The sequence below is a fragment of the Pogona vitticeps genome, chromosome 1 (assembly GCF_051106095.1).
Source record: "Pogona vitticeps strain Pit_001003342236 chromosome 1, PviZW2.1, whole genome shotgun sequence".
Classification (NCBI taxonomy): domain Eukaryota; kingdom Metazoa; phylum Chordata; class Lepidosauria; order Squamata; family Agamidae; genus Pogona; species Pogona vitticeps.
In genome coordinates, this window is record NC_135783.1 from 270711992 (window position 1) to 270735344 (window position 23353).

Here is a 23353-nt window from a genome sequence, read left to right on the forward strand (position 1 = left end):
TCCGGCTGCAAGTCGAAGTTAAATTTTGCGGCCAGAGAAGGTCGTAGGTCGAAAAGTACGCTTTCTACGCCTCCTCCTTCCAGTCCGTAGGCTGTAGGTCGTGCCTCAGGATGCCTTCCAGGGCTGCTCCGCTGCCATGGGAGGCATCTGAGAGCCCCCCCCACTGCTGATAGTGCTTCGGAGCCACTATTGGCGGCAGTGGGGGGACCTCTGGATGCGTTTGGATGTCCCCCGCTGCCGCCACTGCTGGGAGCCGAGGCATGCCGGGTGATCCCAGCCATGCTCAGACTCCTGGACTGTCCAGGAGTCCGAGCATGGCTGGGATCACCTGGCGCAGCTCGGCTCCCTGCAGCGGTGGCGGCAGGGGGAAACTCTGGATGCCTTCCAGAGAAGCCTTGGAAGGCAACTGGACGTCCCCTGCCACTGCTGCTGCTGCTGGGAGCCTTTGGAGCTCTCAAAGGACTTTCCGCCCGACATCGGAGGAAGCCGTTTGAGACCTCCAAAAACAAAAAGGCAGGGAGAAAGCACTATGGGTGGCGACGGGGGACCTCCAAGAGGCCTCCCATGGCGGCGGGGAAGGCCTCTGGAGGTTCCCCCCCACCAACGTAGGCTTTCCCAGGGTGGACCGGGCCTACCAGGGGAGGGCTTTCCCCGGTAGGCCCTGTGTAGTGCCAGGAAAGCTTGGTAGACCACGCCGAAGCCCTTGGAGTCCTCCAGCAGCAGCGATGGCAGCGGTGGGGGAGCTTTGAGAGGCCTCTGGCAGCCGCACCAAAGCCCTCGGAGTCCTCCAGCAGTGGCGATGGCGGCGGTGGGCGAGCTCCAAGAGGCCTCTGGCAGTGGCGCTGAAGGCCTTGGAGTCCTCCAGCAATGGTGATGGTGGCAGCGGGGAAACCCCTGGAAGGCTTCAGAAAGGTAAGGTTTTATTTTTAAATTTTTATTTTAATTTTGTTTGTGTGTGTGGGTTCTTGGGTGGGTTATGGATTAAATGGGTTTCAATGCATTCCTATGGGGAATGCATTTTCAACCTGCATACTTTTTGACCTACAGACGCCGTTCTAATATGGATTAATTCCGTAGGTCAAGACCCCACTGTAGAAGAAATGGAGTAGCCCTCATAGTCAACAAAAAAGAGTGGGGAAAACTGTACTGGGATACAATCTCAAAAATGATAGAATGATTTCATTGCGAATCCAAGGCAACTTTTAACATTACAGTAATCCAAGTTTATGCACCAACCACCAATGCTGAAGAGACTGAAATTGATCAGTTCTATGAAGATGTACAACACCTTCTAGAACTGATGCCAAAGAATGATGTTCTTGTCATTATAGGGGATTGGAATGCTAAAGTAGGGAGTCAAGAGATAAAAGGAATAACCTGTAAGGTTGGCCTTGGAGTTCAAAACGAAGCAGGGCAAAAAGAATAGAGTTTTGTCAAGAGAACAAGCTGGTCATCACAAACACCCTTTTCCAACAACACAAGAGGTGACTCTACACATGGAAATCACCAGATGGGCAATACCAAAATCAGATTGATTATATTCTTTGCAGCCAAAGATGGAGAAGCTCTATACAGTCAGCAAAAATAAGATCTGGTGCTGACGGGGGCTCTGATCATCAGCTTCTTATAGCAAAATTCAAGCTTAAACTGAAGAAAGTAGGAGAAACCACTGGGCTAGTCAGGTATAATCTAAATCCCTTATGAATACACAGTGGAAGTGAAGATTTGGTGGACAGAGTGTCTGAAGAACACTGGATGGAGGCTCGTAACATTGTACAGGAGGCAGTAACAAAAACCATCTCAAAGAAAAGGAAATGCAAAAAAGCAAAGTGGCTGTCCAACGAGGCCTTAGAAATAGCAGAGAAGGGAAGGGAAACAAAATGCAAGGGAGATAGGGAAAGTTCCAGAAAAAGGAATGTAGACTTCCAAAGAACAGCAAGAAGAGAGAAGAGGGCCTTCTTAAATGATCAGTGCAAAAATATAGAGGAAAATAATAGAAAGGGAAAAACTAGAGATCTCTTCAAGGAAATTGGAGATATTAAAGGAACCTTTTTTGCAAAGATGGACAACATAAAGAACAAAAGTGGTAGGGCCCTTACAGAAGCAGAAGACATCAAGAAGAGATGGCAAGAATACATCGAGGAATTATACTAGAAAGATCTGGATGTTCCAGACAACCCAGACAGTGTGGTTGCTGAACTTGAGCCAGACATCCTGGAGAGTGAAGTCAAGTGGGCCTTAGAAAGCCTGGCTAACAACAAAGCCAGTGGAGGTGATGGCATTCCAGTGGAACTATTTAAAATCTTGAAAGATGATGCTGTTAAGGTGCTATATTCAATATGCCAGCAAGTTTGGAAAACTCAACAGTGGCCAGAGGACTGGAAAAGATCAGTTTACATACCAATCCCAAAGAACGGCAGTGCTAAAGAATGCTCCAACTACTGTACAATTGCACTAATTTCACACGCTAGCAAGGTTATGCTCCAAATCCTCCAAGGTAGGCTTCAGCAGTATGTGGACCGAGAAATCCCAGAAGTCCAAGCTGGATTTTGAAGGGGCAGAGGAACTAGAGACCAAATTGCTAACATGCGCTGGATTATGGAGAAAGCCAGAGAGTTCCAGAAAAACATCTCCTTCTGCTACATTGACTGCACAAAAGCCTTTGACCACAGCAAACTATGGCAAGTTCTTAAAGAAATAGGAGTGCCTGACCACCTTATTTATCTCCTGAGAAATCTATATGTGGGACAGGAAGCAACAGTTAGAACTGGATATGGAACAACTGATTGGTTCAAAATTGGGAAAGGAGTACGACAAGGCTGTATATTGTCTCCCTGTTTATTTAACTTATATGCAGAATACATCAGGCAAAAGGCAGGACTGGATGAATCCCAAACTGGAATTAAGATTACCAGAAGAAATATCAACAACCTCAGATATGCAGATGATACCACTCTGATGGCAGAAAGTGAGGAGGAATTAAAGAACCTCAGAGTGGTATAAAGCCGCTCAGAGTGGTATAGATTTACCAGATGAGCAGGATATAAATCAAATAAATAAATAAATAAATAAATTAATGAGGGTGAAAGAGGAGAGTGCAAAATAGTCCGAAGCACAACATAAAAAAATAAAACCAAGATCATGGCCACTGGCCCCATCACCTCCTGGCAAATAGAAGGGGAAGAGATGGAGGCAGTGACAGAGTTTTACTTCTTGGGATCCATGATCACTGCAGATGGTGACAGCAGCCATGAAATTAAAAGACCCAAAGACCCTTCTTGGGAGGAAAGCAATGACAAACCAAAAACAGAGACATCATCTTGCAGACAAAGGTCCGCATAGTCAAAGCTATGGTTTTTCCAGTAGTGATGTATGGAAGTGAGAGCTGGACCATAAAGAAGGCTGACCACTGAAGAACTGATGCTTTTGAACTGTGGTGCTGGAGGACACTCTTGAGAGTCCCCTGGACTGCAAGGAGAACAACCCTATCGATTCTGAAGGAAATCAAGCCTGAGTGATCACTGGAAGGACAGATCCTGAAGCTGAGGCTCCAATACTTTGGCCATCTCATGAGAAGAGAAGACTCCCTGGAAAAGACCCTGAAGTTGGGAAAGTGTGAAAGCAAGAGGAAAAGGGGACAACAGAGGGCGAGATGGCTGGACGGTGTCATCGAAGCTACCGACATGAATTTGACTGAACTCCAGGAGGCAGTGGAAGACAGGAGGGCCTGGCTTGCACTCGTCCATGGGGCAATGAAGAGTCGGACATGACTAAATAACTAAATAACAACAAGAAGCTTTGTTACATTGTCTGATGAAATCCATTTGTCCATGAAAGCTCACATAAAAAAATGTAAAAGTTAATCTTTAAGGTCCTACCATGTTTCTTCTTTTTCTTTTTCTTTTTCTTTTATCTATAATGCTTGCACAGAGTAACACGTCTACCCCTTCTACAACTACAACTGTGTTACATTGTAAGCTTAACTGGAAATTGAGTCATGGCAACTGGACTTCTTTCTTATTATATCATGGGCCTCCTACCAACTCTCCTCAGCCTTGGATGAGTAGTGAAATGTTTCAGCCTAATAAGAAAGTAGTCCAGTTGCCATGACTCATCTTCCTAACCCTAACTTCACTTGGATGACTGAGAATCTTCACAGATATATTGTAATCTTAACTCAAAGATGTGCTAGCTGTTAGGAGTGGCAAGAGGCAGGAGCCTTTTCTGCCAGCAAAAATCATCTTATCCCTTGTGGTGTATATATTTTTAAAAGTTTTTAAAATGTGTGGAGTGTGGGGGCATTTTTTTGAGAGCCGCTGAAAAAAAATGCCAGAACTGCCCCCAAACTACCTAGAAGGTGCAAAGAGATTTTCTGAGCTCAGTTTTTTCAGCATTTCAGCATTTTAAAAATAGTATTGGGGTATGTGGTGCTGCTGGGAGAGTGTGAGGTGCTAAGCAAGGGACAACTTTGATCTCCTTGGGACTCCATGGAGCCAACAGGAAACATGTTTTCCATCCTTGATCTAGACATACACATATAAGAAGTCTAGTCCTAAAGAATCAACATTTCATCTTGTGGCAACAGGAACATTAGCATATTTGTTGTGGCACAAGCTTTTATGATGAAGTGGATAGTAGTCCACAAAAGCTTATGTTACAAAAAATGTGCCACACATCTCAATACTTTAAAAATGTTGAAAAAACATTGCGTTCACAAAATCCCATTGTGTCTTCTAGGTAGTGTATGTGTGGCAATTCTGGCATGGTTTGAAAGGCTCCCAACACCATTGGGTCCCTTCACCCCTCCCATTTTAAGAAATTTTGAAAAATATATTCCTATTCGGCTACTCAAGGTTGTTGTTTTCTAACACATCCTTGATTTTTATCAGAGAAAATGTTTGTAGTAGAGCTTACTTCTGCATCCCTCCAAGATCCAAGGATCCACTTATGTAGTACCTGGATCTCTAGAGATTTCTCCGTCCAGTTTTAAATAAGTGAACATATTCATGTTTTCCCCTGTTTGTGATGCTCATAAATATAGAGTCATATTTTAGGAAATGGCTAGATGGCAGTTTAGTTATGGGGAAAGAAAAGAAGAAGAGGGAGATATCATAATATTCCCCTTTCTCATCACATTCATAGGCAACTGATTCACTACACTTCCTGCAGACTATTCTTTCAGATAATGTTACTAACTGTAGAAATCTGTTACAAAAAAACTGGAATTCCTATCAGTTTTTATCAGTGTTTCAGCACACTTTTTGCTGACATCTCATGGCCTTATGACTGTTGATTAAGAGTTTTCCAACTACTAACAATGTCATTATTGAAAAAAAAAAAAGTCATAAAAGGATACTGTTGTCCTGAAGCATCATGCAGTTTCTAAATATAGTGTGTGGGCGGGTGAATGGTGGGTATTTGTGGTGATAAGATTTCATGTAGCTTCCATCCACCACAAACATGATACAGCAACACTGACTTGTGTTTCAAAATTTTCTGGAACTAGATGTATGGTTTGGGAATTTGTTTTTATCAGGAAAAAGTGATGCTTTGTTCCAGTGAAAGCCACTTTCTAGTCCAAACTATGAACCTACTGGATCATCACATGGGAGAAAAAGTTATTGTATCAGGGCTTCTGCTACTTTGAAAATTAGAATCACATTAAGTTATTTATATGAATAAACTCATTTGGAAAGTAATACCATATTCTGGAGGGAAGGAAAGAGGAATGGTGTGTGCAAATTAAAGAAACATAAGCTTGTTCCAGTTTGTTTAAAATATACACATACATCACTGTCAAAAATCTGCTCCATTGCATACAGTTTCAGTCAGTTCTGACTGGAATTTTCTTCTTGTCTTTGCTGCTACTTGACTTTATTGGTATTGCTCCCAACTCCCATTGCTCCTTGTGCTGGTTTCCTAAATGACCATTGTCTGCAAAGCAAAGCAGAGCAAAGCCAAGCAAAGCCAGGAAAACTTGATTCAAATACCTCTCTATATAAACCTTTTAAAACTTAACCCTCATCCTCTCCAATAGCTTAGGCTGTTTGTGGAGGATGAGAGTTGCAATTTAACATGTCTGGAGGACACCAGGGTGAGTAAGACAGATGAATAATATTTCTTCCCCTACGAAAGGACAATTTTAAACAGTTTGCTTGGGGGGAGGTTCTGTGGGGTGGGGAACAGTTTTCTATTGCTCCTATTTCAACTGAGAATAAGGCCTTCACAGTCTTATCCAGTAACCATTCCTTCTGGAAGACTTAATATAATAATAATTGTGTGCTGACAAGTCTATTTTGACTTATAAAAACCCTTTCCAGAGTTTTCTAAGTAGTTAGTACTCAGAAGTGGTTTGCCTTTCCCTTCTTTTGGAGGCATTCTGGGACCCTACAGCTTTCTACAAGGCACAGTATGAAACTGAACTCTCCACCTTCAACTCTGCATCCAGATGCTTCAGCTGTAACTCTAGGTATATTTATGAGCTTGAATCTCTGTATGGGATTGGACTGCTGCTCTGATAACACCCAGAGAGCTTGGAAATGGTGGGGAGTGATGGAGACAACAGTATTACAATATGTGGAGATCTAAACCTTGGACCCTAAGGACAAAAGATTCAACACATATGGTCAGAGTTTGAAAAGAAACTAAACTGTGAAGTTAATACAAATGTTTCCACTTTGCTTGCTTGCCCAAGCCTTAAAATGCTGCTATTTTAAAAAAAAAAATCACAATTTTTCAAATTACACTACGACCAACATTACCTTCTCAAGAAGTGTAATCATTTCTGATGATTGGAAAGGAAAACTTTCTAAAGTGATTTTTTTTTGCATTTTTCTTTATAACCCTTTGCAAGTCAGATCTGGGACTGGCACTTGAATGACATTTTGGATCTGGGACTAGCCAATCAAGTGTTTAGTAGAGAAGCTGAACTTTCAAGGTATTTTGTTATCGCCAAAGTCTTTGCCCTTTAAAGGCAAAAGGAAGAGGAAAGTTTGCAGGTCAGGGAAAGGATGCCCCTTAACGATAACTTAGCTAGGCAATCCTTATCCTGCAGCCTCAAGAGAAAATGAGTGGGAGACAGCAGCCCAGAAACACAGCTGCTGTTTCCTGGAATGTTTGCACTAATGGCAATCTTGTGGTTTGTCTAAATTTATAGGTACCTCATATATATATATTTTAAAGTATCAATAATGGTGTTTTTTTTTTACATTGTAACCTCAAACAATTAAAAAAAAGAAAAGGAGAATAAACACAATATCTCGGTGACAATTTTCATAGCTGGCTTGCTTGGCATTCCTCATATTTTCAGCATTAATATCTCTCTGTAAATGTTTACTTATTGAATTTTCATCAGTCATAATTTGATATTTACCTTCAGCCTTTTGGTGCTGGGTGGGAAGAGTCTTGCTGACATTCATCACTTGGAAATTAAGCTGTAAAATGTCCCCTGAACACAGTGGAGCTAGTCTGCAATACAGGCTTGTTACTTATTTTTATCAGAATTGTCTTCCTAGGAGCTCAATAACCCAGGGAGACAGGTTGGGATGGGAGGTAGCCTTCCTAGGGCTTCATGATTGAGAGGAGATATGAACCTGGGTTTCCCCAAGCCAGGTCACTATCCATTATACCACATTGGGCTTTGTGCATGCATATGTGCCTTTGCTACTCAACCAGCATCCTTGCATGTTGCTACTGCAGTTGCTTCCTATAAGGTCCCAAAGTATCATAGTTTTGGTTTGTTACCCCTATCTCTCTTTTATTGTCCCTTTAAATAACACACATTGGGCATGTGTCTGAATTAATCAATGCCTTTTAAAAATATGTAGACATACTGTATAATAGCTTCACTGGGCCTGATTCAAATTGCTGGCTATTACCTGTAACACCCTATACAGCTGGGGTCCAGGCTAATTGAAGGATTGATGCACCTTCTCAACTTTTAATTTATTCTGGGGATGCTCTTATCTCTGTCCCACCATCTCCACAAGCTTGTTTGGTAAGGATACAAGAAAGGGCCTGCTCAGTGGTTGCTCCCAGGTTTTGGAATGCATTGCCCCAAGAAGCTCTGTTGGAAACCACCACCACCCGTCCTTCTGTTGTTAGGCAAACACTTTCTTTTTCAGGCAGGCTTTTAAGCAATAAGGATCCCAGGAATGCTATGTTTGTTAAACTGAGTTTTAAGATGCTTTTTGAAATGTTTACAATTGCTTCCTGGTTTTAATCTTGAGATATGATATATATATTTTAATCTGGTACTTATGTGGAATTTTAAAACTGTTGATTGTTGTATAGTGTGAGCTATTTTAAGCTGCCTTGGATTCCCTATGGAAAGAAAGGTGGCATATAAATGATATAAAGAAAATAAATAATCTTCCAGCAAAGTGCCTGGAGATTTAGAGGTAACTTCTTCAATGATGAAGGCTTCCAAAATTACCTGTTCTGCAAAGCCATGCTGGTTGAGGATTTTGGTAGTTAAAGCAATAAGTTTTCCAAACTTTGCTGGGGCTTCACATACTGTTAGCACTTAATAACTCTTAAATATTAACAGCAATTGCTCAAGTACAGCACACAGCAATGATAATATTTCCTACACTGCTAAAAACCCATTGCTAAAAATGATGTTACATTACAGTAGGTTGGTTTCCAAGCATATACTTCCTGACAAATATATCTGTATGGCACTGTTGTTTCCTTTATTTGATTACTCTTAATGAGCAAAATTTTTAATTAGGAATGTGGAGTTATGTGATGATCCTCATAGTCTGAAAATGTTGGGTGATACATTCCCTCTGAATACTTCCCATGATGACATGTCATGGCAGTCAGAGCTGGTCTAGCAGATCGCAGCTGTACTTTGACTTGAGAAAGAAGTAAAAGTTCCAGAAAGACTGATAACAAAGGAACTTTGTTTGCAGTGTGAAAATGATGTAAAACCTGTCTCACTGTTCTGTTGAAATGCAGATGGCTTAGCACTGTATTGGCATTGCATTTTGGAGACTATCATTTGCTCAGTGCTTTCTGTTCTACCAACATTCTTGCTCAGATATCTGTCCAGATTTAAGCTTATTTTCCCCCAGAATCCCTTTCAATTTAAAACACAACCACTCCTGTGGGAGGACTTGTGGTCAGATTGGAAGGAACAGTTTTAAAGACTGGTGACTAATATAGCTTTCTACATAAATAAATTAAATCGGAAAGACTTGGAAATAATCACTTCAGGAACTTAAGAGTCAGTAAACTCCTTTGGGTGACTACACAGGAAGTTACAATGATTTCCGTTCAGATATTGAATAGTTGCATTTAGATTTTGATCTCATCATGCACAGTGTATATTTGGAAGAGCTGTTAGTATTGGTGATATCAGCTGCTGTTCAAATAAAGATTGGCCACAGTCTCAGAACTGTTGTTTTATGTCATGTTAATAGGCAAAACGTAGACTAATAGGCAAATAGGTTCTCATGCCTCATCGTCTATGAGGCAGAGAAGATATTTTTGAACGTAAGTGGCATCATTCTATTCAAAAAATGAATATATTCTCTTACAGTCAAATGAGTGATGCTAAGGAGAGTAATTTCAAATTTAGAAAAGATGGAGATTGACAGGTTAAGCGGATGAACATGTAGAAATCCACCCAACTTCTGTCTGTCACAGATATCCAGAATGAGTCAGACCTCCCCCATCAGAGGGAGACATTTTATACCAACATCTCTTTGGTGCTAGTCAGTAAAGTGGGTGCATGTGGCTTTTACACTTCAAAGGAAGAATGTGACTTGGCTTGCAGTTTTATGTCACCAATGATCTTTTCTGAATTCATACTCTACATTATTTATTTTGGAGGTTTAGGACCAACTTTGGATAAACTCAGAGAAAGGGAAAAACAACCCAGGCATTTAAAATTACATTGAATCTTCTCCCAATTATAACAAGAAATGTATAAAACATGTATTTTCTTTCTTTTGCAAATATAGTTGTCATTTATTAAAATGACAACTATATTCAAATATTGCATGTTTTTACTATACCAATAAAAACAATTTAGCCAAGCACGTGCTACTGTTCAAACTGAAGAACAATTTATGTGTAGATGAACATGGAGCTAATATCAATGTAAATAAAAAAAGAATGAAACAGGGCTTGATGTATGACATTTATTTTGCCATAAATATACATAAATATTCACATCAATTTCCCTATCACTGTATCAGTGGCAAAATAAACTCCTTTGCCACATATTTTAGAGGAGACTGGTTATACAAGATTTCCAGCTTTGAGAATTTACTGAGGTCATGTTCACCTTACCTAAACATGTTTCTCACTATTCACTGTACATTTGTATGTCTGAATAAGAATGATTCTAGAATTTTAGTATCTGTCTTCATTTAGTGCTTTCAAACCTTATTCACCTGTTTTAAATGAAATCTCTTCTCCCTAAGGTGAAAAACCGTATCAGTGTGACTTTAAAGACTGTGAACGAAGATTCTCACGTTCTGATCAATTGAAAAGGCACCAAAGACGGCATACAGGTTTGTTTATGTACCTTGGTTTTAAAAATTTATAGGAGTTTGTATTTTCCCAGAGCTGGAGTATACAAAATAGGATTTTATTTTGTTTTGTTTGTGACTAATTTAGAATTACAGGTCATTCAAAATTAAAGTGCAATCAAGCAGTGTTGAACCTATGTTGTGCCTCACTGAACTTATATCAGCAGGTAAACTGCTCTTCAATTGAGAAGAACTAGGCTTTTCTGCCTTTTCTGCTTTCTGCCAATATAGATAGGAGTTAGATGCTGAAAATTTATTTATTTATTTATTTATTTATTTGATTTATATCCCGCCCATCTGGTCTAAAAGACCACTCTAGGCAGCTTCCAATATAGTAAAAACAGTGAAATAATATAAAAAACACACACAATTACATAAATCATATTGTAATAAACAGAATACAACAATAGAATAGAAAATACATAAGGAGAGAATAAAGAAAAGCCAGATATTAACTGGAGGGAAGGCCTGAATGTATAGCCATGTTTTTAATTGACTTTTAAAAGTGTCCAAAGTGGGGGCCGCGCGGATCTCAGGAGGGAGATTGTTCCAGAGGTGAGGAGCCACCGCCGAGAAGGCCCGGTTTCGTGTCCTTTCTTTCCGGGCCTCCCTTGTCGTTAGGCTCCTCAGCCTCACCTCCTGGCTCATGCGGGTGATCTGAGTAGATCTAGGTGGAAGCAGGTGTTCCATCAAGTATCGAGGTCCTAAACCGTTTAGGGCCTTATATGTAAGCATTAACACTTTGAAGTCAATGCGGAAACGGATGGGCAGCCAATGCAGCATGGCCAGAGTAGGAGAGATATGTTGGCATTTTCTCACTCCTGTGAGGAGTCTGGGCGCCGCATTCTGCACCACCTGAAGTTTCCTCATCAGCTTCAAAGGGAGCCCTACGTAGAGCGTGTTACAGTAGTCTAATCTAGAGATTACGAGCGCATGTACTAAGGTAGTGAGCGCCCCCGTGTCTAGGTAAGGTCACAGCCGGGCAATCCGCCAGAGGTGGAGAAAGGCAGAGCGGACTACCAACGCCACCTGCGTTTCCATGGTGAGCATCGGGTCCAGGTGTACTCCCAGGCTGCGGACCCCACTCTTTGCGGCCAGGGCCACCCCCCCAAATATGAGGGGGTTTCCCAAGCCACCATCCACAGGGCCACCCACCCTCAGAACTTCCGTCTTGTCCAGGTTCAGCCTTAGCCCATTCTCCTGCATCCATTGCAGTATGGCCCCCAGGCAGCACTGGAGGGACAGGGCGGCATCACTTGCAGTTGGTGAAAAGGAGATGTAGAGCTGGGTGTCATCAGCATATTGATGACACGATGCTCCACACCCCCTGATGACCCCACCCAGCGGCCTCATATAGATGTTAAACAGCATTGGGGAGATGATCGACCCCTGTGGAACCCCACATTTGAGACTCCACAGGGCCGAAATACTCTCCCCAAGCTGCACTCTCTGGGGGCGGTCCTCCAAGAAGGAATGGAACCAGGCCAGAGCCAAGCCACCAATACCCAACTCAGAGAGCCTCACCAGGAGGATACCGTGGTCGACGGTATCGAAGGCTGCTGAGATGTCGAGGAGGACCAACAAAGATATTTTACCCCTGTCGGCCTCCCTCAACAAGTCAGCGTACAGGGTGACCAATGCCGTCTCTGTACCGTGGCACGGCCTGAAGCCCGACTGAAATGGATCCAGGGCATCTGTTTCATCCAGATGTGCCTGAAGCTGGTCAGCCACCACCCTCTCGACCACTTTGCTCATGAAAGAAACATTGGCGACGGGCCTATAATTGCCAATTTCATCCACCGCCAAATTAGGTTTCTTTCTTATGGGCCTAATGAGTTTCTCCTTGAGGGCAGAGGGAAACCTGCCCTCAAGGAAAGACTTATTTATTATTGCAGTGGCCCATTCTGTTGTTATCTGCCTGGCTGCTTTGATTAGCCAGGCCGGGCAAGGGTCCAAGGAGGAGGTGGTGGCTCGACAGCAGTCAAGCACTCTGGCCACAGAATCAGGCGTGACAGGCTGAAAAGAGTCAAGGGTTACTGGGCAAGACGGAGCGCTGGACATCTCTGCTCGACTCACTGTACATAACCAGAGGAAATACATGGAATAACCATCCTGTCCTTTGTCATAGGAGACCTTGAACATTATTCTGTAGGTTGAAATATTGGAAAGCATTCTTCTCCTGCCCGTTCTGGGGGGAAATTCAATACTTGTTATATTCGTAATACAGTGATACCTTGACTTAAGAACTTAATCCGTATTGGAACGGTGGCTGTAAATCAAAACGTTCTTAAGTTGAAGCAGCATTTCCCATAGGAATGCACTGAAAACCAATTAATCCGTTCTGGTTGTTTTTTGTCCTTATGTCAAGGCACGGTTCTTAAGTCAAAGCATTAGTTCCTATAAGAACTAATGCAAAGCTGGTTAATCTGTACTCTGCCACTAGGGGGAGAATTTTTTCTTTTTTCTTCTTTTGACCTAAGATGAACTTAGGTCAAGAAAACGGCAGGAAAGGTTTTTTTTTTTCATTCATAAGTCAAGACACGGTTCGTAACGCAAAGCAATATTTCGCACCTGGAGCTGTTCGTAACTCAAAACGTTCATATGTCAGGGCACTCGTAAGTCAAGGCACCACTGTAGTTTAGAAAAAAGAAACCTTAACAAACAAACTGTAAGCAATGAAAAGGAAAAAAAGACAAAATGATATAGCACTTTAAAGACTTACAGATTTATTTCAGTGTGAGCTTTCATGGATCAAAATACACTTCTTCAGACAGAGAGAATAAGTGAATTTTGATCCAGCAAAACTCACACTGAAATACATCTGTTGATCTTTAAAGTGCTATAATATTTTGTCCCTCCCAGGTGCTGGGGGGACATGGTGGCACTGCGGGTTAAACCGCAGAAGCCTCTGTGCTGCAAGGTTGGAAGACCAGCAGTTGTAAGATCAAATCCACACGACAGAGTGAGCTCCCGTCACTTGTCCCAGCTCCTGCCAACCTAGCAGTTCGAAAGCATGCAAATGTGAGAAGATAAATAGGTACCACCACGGTGGGAAGGTAACGGCGTTCCATGCCTAGTCGTGCTGGCCACGTGACCATGGAAACTGTCTTCGGATAAACGCTGGCTTTTATCCGAGACGGGGTCCCACCCCCTAGAGTCAGACACGACTAGACTAAATGTTAAGTGGGACCTTTACCAAGGTGCTGTGACAGACTAACATGGCTACATCTTTGCAAATTCTTAGCAAAATTGCTGGGGTTGTAATATGCATACAAGAGGTGCATATTACAGTACATCTCTTGTATGCATATTAATAATCATGTGCTGTCAAGTCAATTCTCACTTTTGGTGACCCTTTTTGGGGCTTTCCAGGTAGAGAGAACTTGGTTTACCATTCACTTATTTTTGGAGTGCCCTGGGACTGTGCAGCTTGCCCAAGGCCACACAGGCTGACTCTGCTTGCAGAAAGCCCAGTGAGGAATGGAACTCCTGACCTCTGGAATATCTAAACCATTGTGCTATCCAGCCAACTCCGTTTCCCCATTGTGACTAGTGCCAGTCTGTGTGGCCTTGGGCAAGCTGCACTGTCCCAGGATGCTGTCAGAAAAAGGGAATGGTAAATGACTTCTGAGTATGCTCTACCCAGAAAAGGTTTGCCATTAGTCAGAATTTACTTGGTGGCACATGAGGATTATTTGTTCAGCAACTAGTCTTCACAAAGCAGAAACATATTATCAGTTGGAGGAACATGACACATGTTGGACATTCAGTTAACATACATAATTTTAAGACTGGCCCATGGTCTGAGCAGGGCTTGTTCCACCACTCCACAATAGGGTGCTCCTCTGCTTAAGATTGCAGGCTGCCTGGTGAATAATTGACAACATATGATTGAAAAAAAAAGGTACATAATAACTGTATTTTTATGCTGAAATTGTTCAAACAATTGGGTAAAATTTCTTGCTTGTGACTCAGAATTACAGATAATGTGGAAGGTAATATTGTTATGCTGTTTCTTGAGGTTCCCCTGCAATTTCAAGCATTAGACATTCAGTTGGTAAGACTGGAGGATCAGCTGTCCATACTTTACTTTTCTTAATATCAAATTCTGAGAAAGGTACCAATTATATACCATGAGGATACACTTATACTTTATTATAAAGACCTCCCTTTTACTGGCATTTTTATGCTGCAAACCTCCTGCATTTTCATAGAATCTCATATGTTTTCACAAAATATGGCAATTCATTCTATTTAAATTCATGCAAATATGTTTGCTGAATTGGATGCTATGGAATAAAAATTTTGAAAAGCAGAATAATGTGACTTTAACTGGAAAATGTTCCTAACTATGTGTCTATGTTTTGTTTTGTTTTGTTTTTAAACTCATGCACTGGTTCTGAACAAAGTAATGAGAATATATTTACTAAAAACAAGGCTGTGTGGATTCCCCCACAACACAATCCTGAATATATAAATCTCTGAAGTTAGAATTTATCAACTAATTGCTTAATATACGATGCTTTTGCCTGCCTTAATTACCTTGCTGATAGAAGCTTAGGCTTGTTAATGAAGGATATGGGGTATTCTACTCAGTTTCCACAGATGCCACTGATTTTTTTAAATTTAAAAAAGATCTGTAAGGTTCAGAGAATGAGTCAAATAGTTCAGAGCAAATCACATAATTTATAAACTTCAACTTCTGTTTGAAGAATGTGAACAAATATTAAGCGGAAATAAATTTCATATTTAAACAAAACTGTTCCCAAGACACTGCACTGTTAAAATAACAAACACTATAGGATGTTTCTCATTTGCAACATCTGAAGGTTAGAATCCAGTGGTGAATTAATACTTGCTTACTTTACCAGGAATAAATGTACTGTGAAAGCACTCACTGAAGCTGAAGAGGAAAAGGGGGTTGTAAAAGGTTAGATAGTTGAGATGGTGATTAATGGCCATTGGGCTTTGTAGAGATGCCTGTAGAAAAAGAGTACCTATCAAATAACAACAGCAATAATAGCAGCAGCAGCAGCAACACCAAAGTGTGTCATTTGGAAACTCAAAAATAATCATCTCTCAGTCCTCTGAAAAGATGTTGGGACTGTAGGAATCGACTTCTTTTATCTGTTTAGGTGTGAAACCCTTCCAGTGTAAAACCTGTCAAAGAAAATTCTCCAGATCTGACCATCTGAAGACTCACACCAGGACTCATACAGGTAAAACAAGTGCGTATACTTTTTTTCCCATTTATATTTTTAATCTTATTTTACCTAAACCTGCTCTGCTATGATTTAAATTCTTATACAATTTCTGAAAAAAATTAGTAAATGTCTAAATGGCACTGCTTTTTCACCTTAGTTATGAAACCTTAAAATGTTGCTTAGAGCAGGGATGGGCAACATGTGGCTATCCAAATGTTGTCGGAATGCAGCTCCTATTATCCGTTGATCACTGGTTTTGCTGGCTAGGACTGATGGGAGTTGCAACCTCTGCAGATCCACAGCTGGCCAAATCCAGACTTAGCCCAATAGGGTTTTCATTATTACTACCTTGGCGCAGGAGTAAAACTCAAAGGAGAGAGAGTGTACGAATTTCCAAATGTTTAGAGGGACGAGGTTCTTAGCTTTTGGCCATCCAGATGTTTTGGATTTCTGTTCAGAGAATCCCTGACCATGGGATTGGTCAGGGACTCCTGGAGCTGAAGGCTAAAATATTTGAAGGGCCAAAGGTTTAGAACTCCACGGCTTTAGAGCTTTTGTAGGTGATTTAGACTCTAGCATTTTCCAAGCCTCTCTCCAGCCCTTGCACTGTGAGAATCTGTTCTATGAGCTATGTAAGTGCAAGGAAAGCCAGACTACATGTTCTTACAACCTTGCTTTAAAGTAGGGGTAGCCAAATTGTGGCCTGTGGGACACAAGGTGGCCTTCTAGCATCCCTTATTTGTTTGGAGGGGCCTACTCCCTCCAAACAAATAAGAGAGTATTTTGCTTTAAAAGCCCCATTGTGTCCTTTCGTGTGTGTGTGTGTGTGTGTGTGTGTGTGAGTGAGAGAGAGTGAGAGAGAGAGAGAGAGAGAGAGTTCTCCTTCACATGTCCCTTCTCTGATTTTACAAAATAAAATTTAAAGATATTTTTGTCTACTATAAGTTTTGTAAGTTTTTAAAACAAAAATATTTTGGGGGTAGCTCGGTGTGTGTGTGTGTGGGCCTTGGACCTCTGGTGATTGCCTTCCCCTGTTTTAAAGGTTTAAGTACCAAATATGCTGTTTTAAAACCTAGCTTTGAAAGGTGGAAAATTCATGCTTATTTGCCTGAACTTTAAGTAACTACTGATAGTAACTAGAGATGGGGATGAACTGTAAAACTGATGGTTTAGGATGGTCTGTGGTTCATGGCTATCCATGAACCATGAACTATCACCACCTAATAAACCAGCTCATGGTTCATTTTTTGGGTTCATGCTGGTGTCAGCTGAGTGGTGGGTGCATGCACCAGGCAGCAGAGCTAGCGTCAAGGAGCCAGGCCTGCTGTTTCTGTGCAAACACCTGGTTGCCAGATGAGTGACAGGTGCATGTGCAAGTGTGATGAGAGTTGATTCCTCTTTTACCTCTGTATGGTTTTTCCAAAGAAAACCATTCCCCTTCCATTGGAAAGTACCACCTGTTCTCAAAGCTGCTATTTTCTGTAAATAGCAGATTGGGGTAATTTTCAGTGGGGATAAGTTCTCCTATATATTACTTTGGACTGGGACCTATTTTTCTTTTCCTAAAGAAAAAATGCACAGAGAATCCCAAGCATCAGATTCAAACAGATCTTTAAGACAATGGCAAGAATCCGGTTGGCCTAAGTTGCAGTAAACAACTCTGGTAACTTCATTAGGCGCAACCATGCTGTGGACATTTTGAGAAAATTAAAAGCCAGTGCCAACAGCAGGACTGGAACTGGTGGCAGTAATTTTCCAGTTTTAAATAATCTTGATCCAATTCTGTGGCTCCCAAAGTCTTCCTAGGATGAAGGGGATCCCTGGAACCTGATGGGGTGAGTGGGTGGGAATTAGAAGCTTTTAATTCTCCTGTAAAGACTGTGGAATGGGTGGAGCTGATGATGTCAACAGAGTTGTGCAGGATGACTTACATGAACAGGGTTCTGGCCATTATGTAGTTAGACCCAGAAAATTGTAGCCTGAAGAGTATTTTTATGGTGTTCTCGCTTTTGCTCTGATTTGCCATTGAGTGCCTCATTTCTATCTAGTGTTATAATGTTATCATGCTATATTACTTATTTCTGAAAGTGATCTGAATTAGTCATGAAAAATGGCAATAAGACACCCCCATACCTGCATACTAAAAAAGGGATACTGCAATTGACTTGACCAATAGAAGAAGTAGTGTACATATGATTTAACCTAGTTAACAGCAAATGGTGACAAAGCCTATTGTATTTATTGTTTTTAAGATAATTTTCTTTAGCAGACATGTAATAATTCCCCTCCATATAAAATAGGACATAAACACTTTATACGTAAACTAAAATAAGACTATCCTTTCAGTGGCAACTGTAGAGACTATCAGTCAGGGAGTGCTCTGCTGAACCTAATTATTTTTCTAAGAGGTGACTCTTTTAGTCTGTTCCAGCAACAACAAAACAAAAATAAATGTATTGCAGCACCTTTAAGACTGACAGATTAATTTCAGCAGAAACATCTATGGATTACAATCCACTTCTTGAGACACATGGGGAAGAGTATCTGGGCCAAAAATGTATATACAGTGCATATAATATAAATAAACTGTATATAAACCTGTGGTCTCCCGCCAACCTAGCGGTTCGAAAGCATGCAAATGCAAGTAGATAAATAGGGACCACCTCGGTGGGAAGGTAACAGCGTTCCGTGTCTAAGTCGCACTGGCCATGTGACCACGGAAGATTGTCTTCGGACAAAACGCTGGCTCTATGGCTTGGAAATGGGGATGAGCACCGCCCCCTAGAGTCGAACACGACTGGACAAAAATTGTCAAGGGGAACCTTTACCTTTACCAAACCTGTGGTCAAGATATTGTTACCCATGTATCTAAAAGAGTGGTCTGTAATCCACAAGTGCTCACATAGAAATAAATCTGTTAATCTTAAAGTGCTGCAATAATTTTCTTTTTCTTTCTTTTTGTGCTTGTTGCTAATGCTGGATCCGCTGTAGAACTTACCTTCAGCAGCGCGTATCCCCTTTGCCTCCTTCCCAGAATAACGTGAGACGCTTGGAGTCTTGCAAGAGTGTCCCTGGAGGGGAGGGGGGAATGAGTGAGCTATTTAATTGGTGTTCCTCCCTCCCTCTGTCCTCTTCCTTGCTGGCAACTCACCTGTCCACCCTATTTTCTATTGTGAGTTTACCTGGACACATTCGGGGGCTGGATAGGAATTTTTGACCCATATCCTGATTGGCTTTTGGATGTGGGGATTTTTCACCTATCCCACACTGGAGCAGGTGCAATGGCATTTTGAGAGGTGGAAATATTTGGTCACACAGGCAGGTAGTGTGGATAGAACAGGTTTTGGTGAGTACCATCGCAATCACAGGTAATATATAGCTCGTCTGGCCTCCCAACGCTGCAGATCGTGCAATTACAGTGCTGGGGGGGGGAAGATGCACTGGGGCCACACCTGGAGCAACACTCAACAAGCAGAAGGTGGCTTGAGGTCCCAGAGTGGTCAAATTTGGGCCAGCTGGGTTCTCACAGTCTTCATGACCACGAGAACTTGAGGCTAGGGACTCACCCATCTCTTTTGTAAGGGGTCCATTGAGACCTCTGTGCTTAAACCAGATTCCATAGTATGGCAGGACCCCTCTTTTACAGAGGGCAAGAATGATTATTTAATAAAGTGTGGCCCATGTTTATCCCATAATACTTGTCTCACGTCATTATTTTGGAGTAAGCGGGCAAAGTGAATTATATCTCCTTCTGAATATTCCCTGGATAGAGACCAGCATGACCAGTAGCCATATGACTGAGGGATTCTAAAAGATGTGATCCACAAAAGTAACTTTTCCAAACTCTGGGCAGCAGTGCAATCCATATCTTATAGGGATCATTGTCTAGACTGCCATGACCTCTATGATATTCAGTTTATCCAGTTATCAGGTACATTGGTTCAACTGGGTCTACAAAACTGACAAGCACTCTCAAGTTTGTTACCAGTTTGTTAAGTTTTGCTCTATGCTAATTTGATAATGATGTGCTTTGTTGACAGGTGAGAAGCCTTTCAGCTGTCGGTGGCCCAGCTGTCAAAAAAAATTTGCCCGGTCTGATGAATTGGTCCGTCATCATAATATGCACAACAGGAACATGAGCAAACTTCAGCTCACCCTTTAGATGTTTCCTATCATCTGTACAAACCAGATGGGACCTTATGGACTACTACAGACATTTCAACCATCATCTCTCAGCTCTTAAGGAAATCTCCAGATGTTGTCAAATTCAGTTGAGACAAGTTAATTAAACTGTAGGATTCTGTTTGTCTTGAGCAACTGTTTGGACTTTTGAATTTTCCTGTTCAAAAAAAAAACCCTCAAATATTTTCAATGTGTAACATTATTATATAATTCCAAGCTGACTTGTTATACTTTAATATTATTGTAGATTCTAGTTATGTATATTTGTTCTCTCCTTCAGAACGTTTTGTACTTTTTATTTTTTACTTGAAATTTGCAAGTGCAAGACATGGATAATTCTCAGTCATACTTATAATAATTATTGGTATGTGTGGAAATATCTTCATGTACACTATGTGCTCCTTGAGAACACTGAGATTTTCATATAGTGCTTCAGTCCTGTACAGATCTTGAGTCAAATATGGTATCCTTTGTAATATTCAAGGGGACAGTTCTATACTCTTTTGTGCATCTTCAGCAGCAAGCATTCCAAATAGCTTGCTGCACAGGGACCACTACTTCTGATGGATTGCAATGAACCTTGAGACAGGGGGAAGGGAACTATGTGTGCTTTTCTCACCTTGATCCTGCTCAGTTAAGGGTCTGCACAGAGTCTATAATCATGCCACTATGATATTGCCACTATGATATACCACTATAATCATACCACTATGATATTGCCACTTTACGCATGGAAGACTTTCTCTGCAGAATCAGGAAATTTGCTTTTTCAATACTCTTGTCCATGTGTAGAGTGCCCTCTATACATAAAGTTGCTCACTTACATTATGCAGACCTTTAATATGCATCAGTCATGACTGAGGATTGCCATGATGACCCTGGTTTCTACTCATGAGCATCCAATGGGCAATATCTCATTGTTTGCTGTAGTCAATCTCAATATAGTAGGCCCACTGAATCAAGCATAGTAAATTTATGTTAGAGTGGGACCAATATGAGTCAATGGAACTTATGGATGAGTTGGCTCACTAAGTACCCATTGATTCAGTGGGCCTATTCTAGTGTGATTTACTATGTTAAGCAACAGGATTTTGGCCAGTTTGAAAGAACTGAAAGGGCTGCAACCTGTCTGAGACAAGAATTACTAATGAAATTATCAATGATACATTTATATATTTTTATTTTCCAAAAATCTGAAGGCCTTGTGAATTTTTTAAGAATTCTCATTGGCACAATGAAAAAGAAAGATTGAGGTCTGACTAGACCACTAAAAGGTAGAAGGGGAATCTTATTCTTCCGCTCAGCTTTTCTACTTCTCCCTTCCTGTGGTGTCTTTTTTTTCAGAAAGTGCTTCAGTGAGAGATGCTTCCTGTTCTTTGAAGCAACCAATATCAAACCAGTGGCCAGTGGCCAGACGAGATCTTTCAACTCTACTGCAGGGTTTCTCCCCTACTACATTAGGCTTGTTTTTAGATACTCTCTTTCTCCTGTTCCTTTTTTGCCCTGAGGAAGAATAACAGAAGGAAGTATTGATATATCTGCAGTATTCTATGCTTGTTGACGACATAATCCTTTTCACATTTTCCTGGGAGTAAGCCCCACTGAATCCAACGGGGCTTATCTCTGAGTTGACTCATATAGGATTGTCCTGGTAAAACAATGTTGTGTAGATCTGTCCCTTCCCATTGATGCCTGTGAGAAACTGGAAGTGTGTGCAGTCTGCAAGATGGCTAGCTTTGTTTCTAAATTAAATAAAGTTAGAGGAACCAATGCTTTTCTATACTATAAACAAGACTCTTGCATTGAAATTGACTTGTTTTTTTTTTACCAACATTCATGTAAAGAAATTGTACAGTTTTAGTTTTAGTTTTTTCTATTTAGAAACTTGTTTGAATTTACTCCACATGGAGACACCAGTTCCTTGCACAAAATAAAGTCAGTATCAGTGTAGATGCTTAGAGTTTGTTTAACACGCAGCCATGCTGGTTATGTGGCTAGCAAGTTGTATAAAATAAAATTGAACTTAAGAAGAGGCTGGTCCAAAATCTCCATTACCATGTGGCTCTTAAGCTAAACAAATGGCTCTTAAGTGACTTGAATGTGTTGACATTTACAATTATATGTGCAAAAAGAGATCCCTAGTGTGAGGAAATATATTGTTTCAGGGTTTAGGGTTTATTATTTACTATTAATTGCTTGGAGTGGTGTATGTATATCTATAAATATATATCTAATAATGTATTGCTCTTGAATGAAATTAGAAGGTAAATAAACTTTAGATGCATCATGGTTCAGATGTTGCCGTAAGCTAATGATACCACAAGGACTGTAACCTGCATTTTTCACTGAACTATTAATTAAAGCCCATTTAAAGAGAAAAGAGTAAGAGTCGAACAGATGTCTTGTTTCATGGCGGGTAACAGGTTTCAAGTTTCTTCTCCAGTAGTGTTGACCTTTTTTTGTATATAAAGGTACCACCAGAATGTATGACCACTAGTTAACCTGTCCAGGTCTTGACTACAATTTATCCTTCTCACTGGGGAATTGTACTGACAACAGTATCAGGTTTCATATTATGCTGTAGATGGAAGGTTGTTTCACTTCACCACCTGGACACTTACGGATGATTTCCTTGAAGAGAATGATCCACAGGCCTCACTGACACTGGTCTCAATGACTTACATGAATTACTTCTCCTTTCAAATATACTCCAATGTCTTCAATACAAAGAATGCAGATACACATAAAGTTCCAGGACTTTGATTGCACAATATCACACCATACCCTTGTATTATTATTATTATTATTATTATTATTATTATTATTATTATTATTATTATTATTATTATTATTATTATTATTATTATTATTATTATTATTATTATTATTATTATTATTATTGTTGTTGTTGTTGTTGTTGTTGTTGTTGTTGTTGTTGTTGTTGTTGTTGTTGCTGCTGCTGCTGCTGCTGCTGCTGCTGCTGCTGCTGCTGCTGCTGCTGCTGCTGCTGTTGCTGTTGCTGTTATTACTACTACTACTACTACTACTGCTGCTGCTGCTGCTACTATTACTATTACTATTACTATTACTATTACTATTACTCCTCCTCAAAAATATGAGGCCCAGTCCATCAAAATTATAAAAACATTGATATTATATAACAGATGCAAGTTTTAACCAAAAAACCTAAATATCTGTTAAATATTGGTGCAGTATGTATGCTGTTCCTAATATTGCCATTTGCAGCAGTTCTGATGGTGTGATTTCTGAGATCTGCAACTGCTTATAGTACTGTGTGAAATTTCTTGATTTTGTTCCCAAAGCCCTGATGAAAATGGGGACAACTGAAGTGTGTTTCATCCACAAGTGAGGTGTTTTAATTGCCAGACTCTGTACTTTTTTTAGTTTTTCCAGTTCCTTATTTCA

General features: G+C 40.8%; 1 protein-coding gene across 3 annotated transcripts in view; it reads left to right on the top strand.

Moving 5' to 3' along the window:
* WT1 (WT1 transcription factor) overlaps positions 1-22307 on the top strand; it is a 65059-nt gene extending 42752 nt beyond the window's left edge. For 2 of the 3 annotated variants that reach the window (XM_072985848.2, XM_072985847.2), the window contains 3 exons: positions 10434-10523; positions 15677-15769; positions 19786-22307. In XM_072985848.2, coding sequence (XP_072841949.2) covers positions 10434-10523; positions 15677-15769; positions 19786-19907 — 305 coding nt within the window. In that variant the 3' untranslated portion in view covers positions 19908-22307. The remainder of the gene's footprint in view (positions 1-10433; positions 10524-15676; positions 15770-19785) is intronic. The other variant, XM_072985849.2, reaches the window with a different exon arrangement.
* Positions 22308-23353: the final 1046 nt, after the last annotated feature.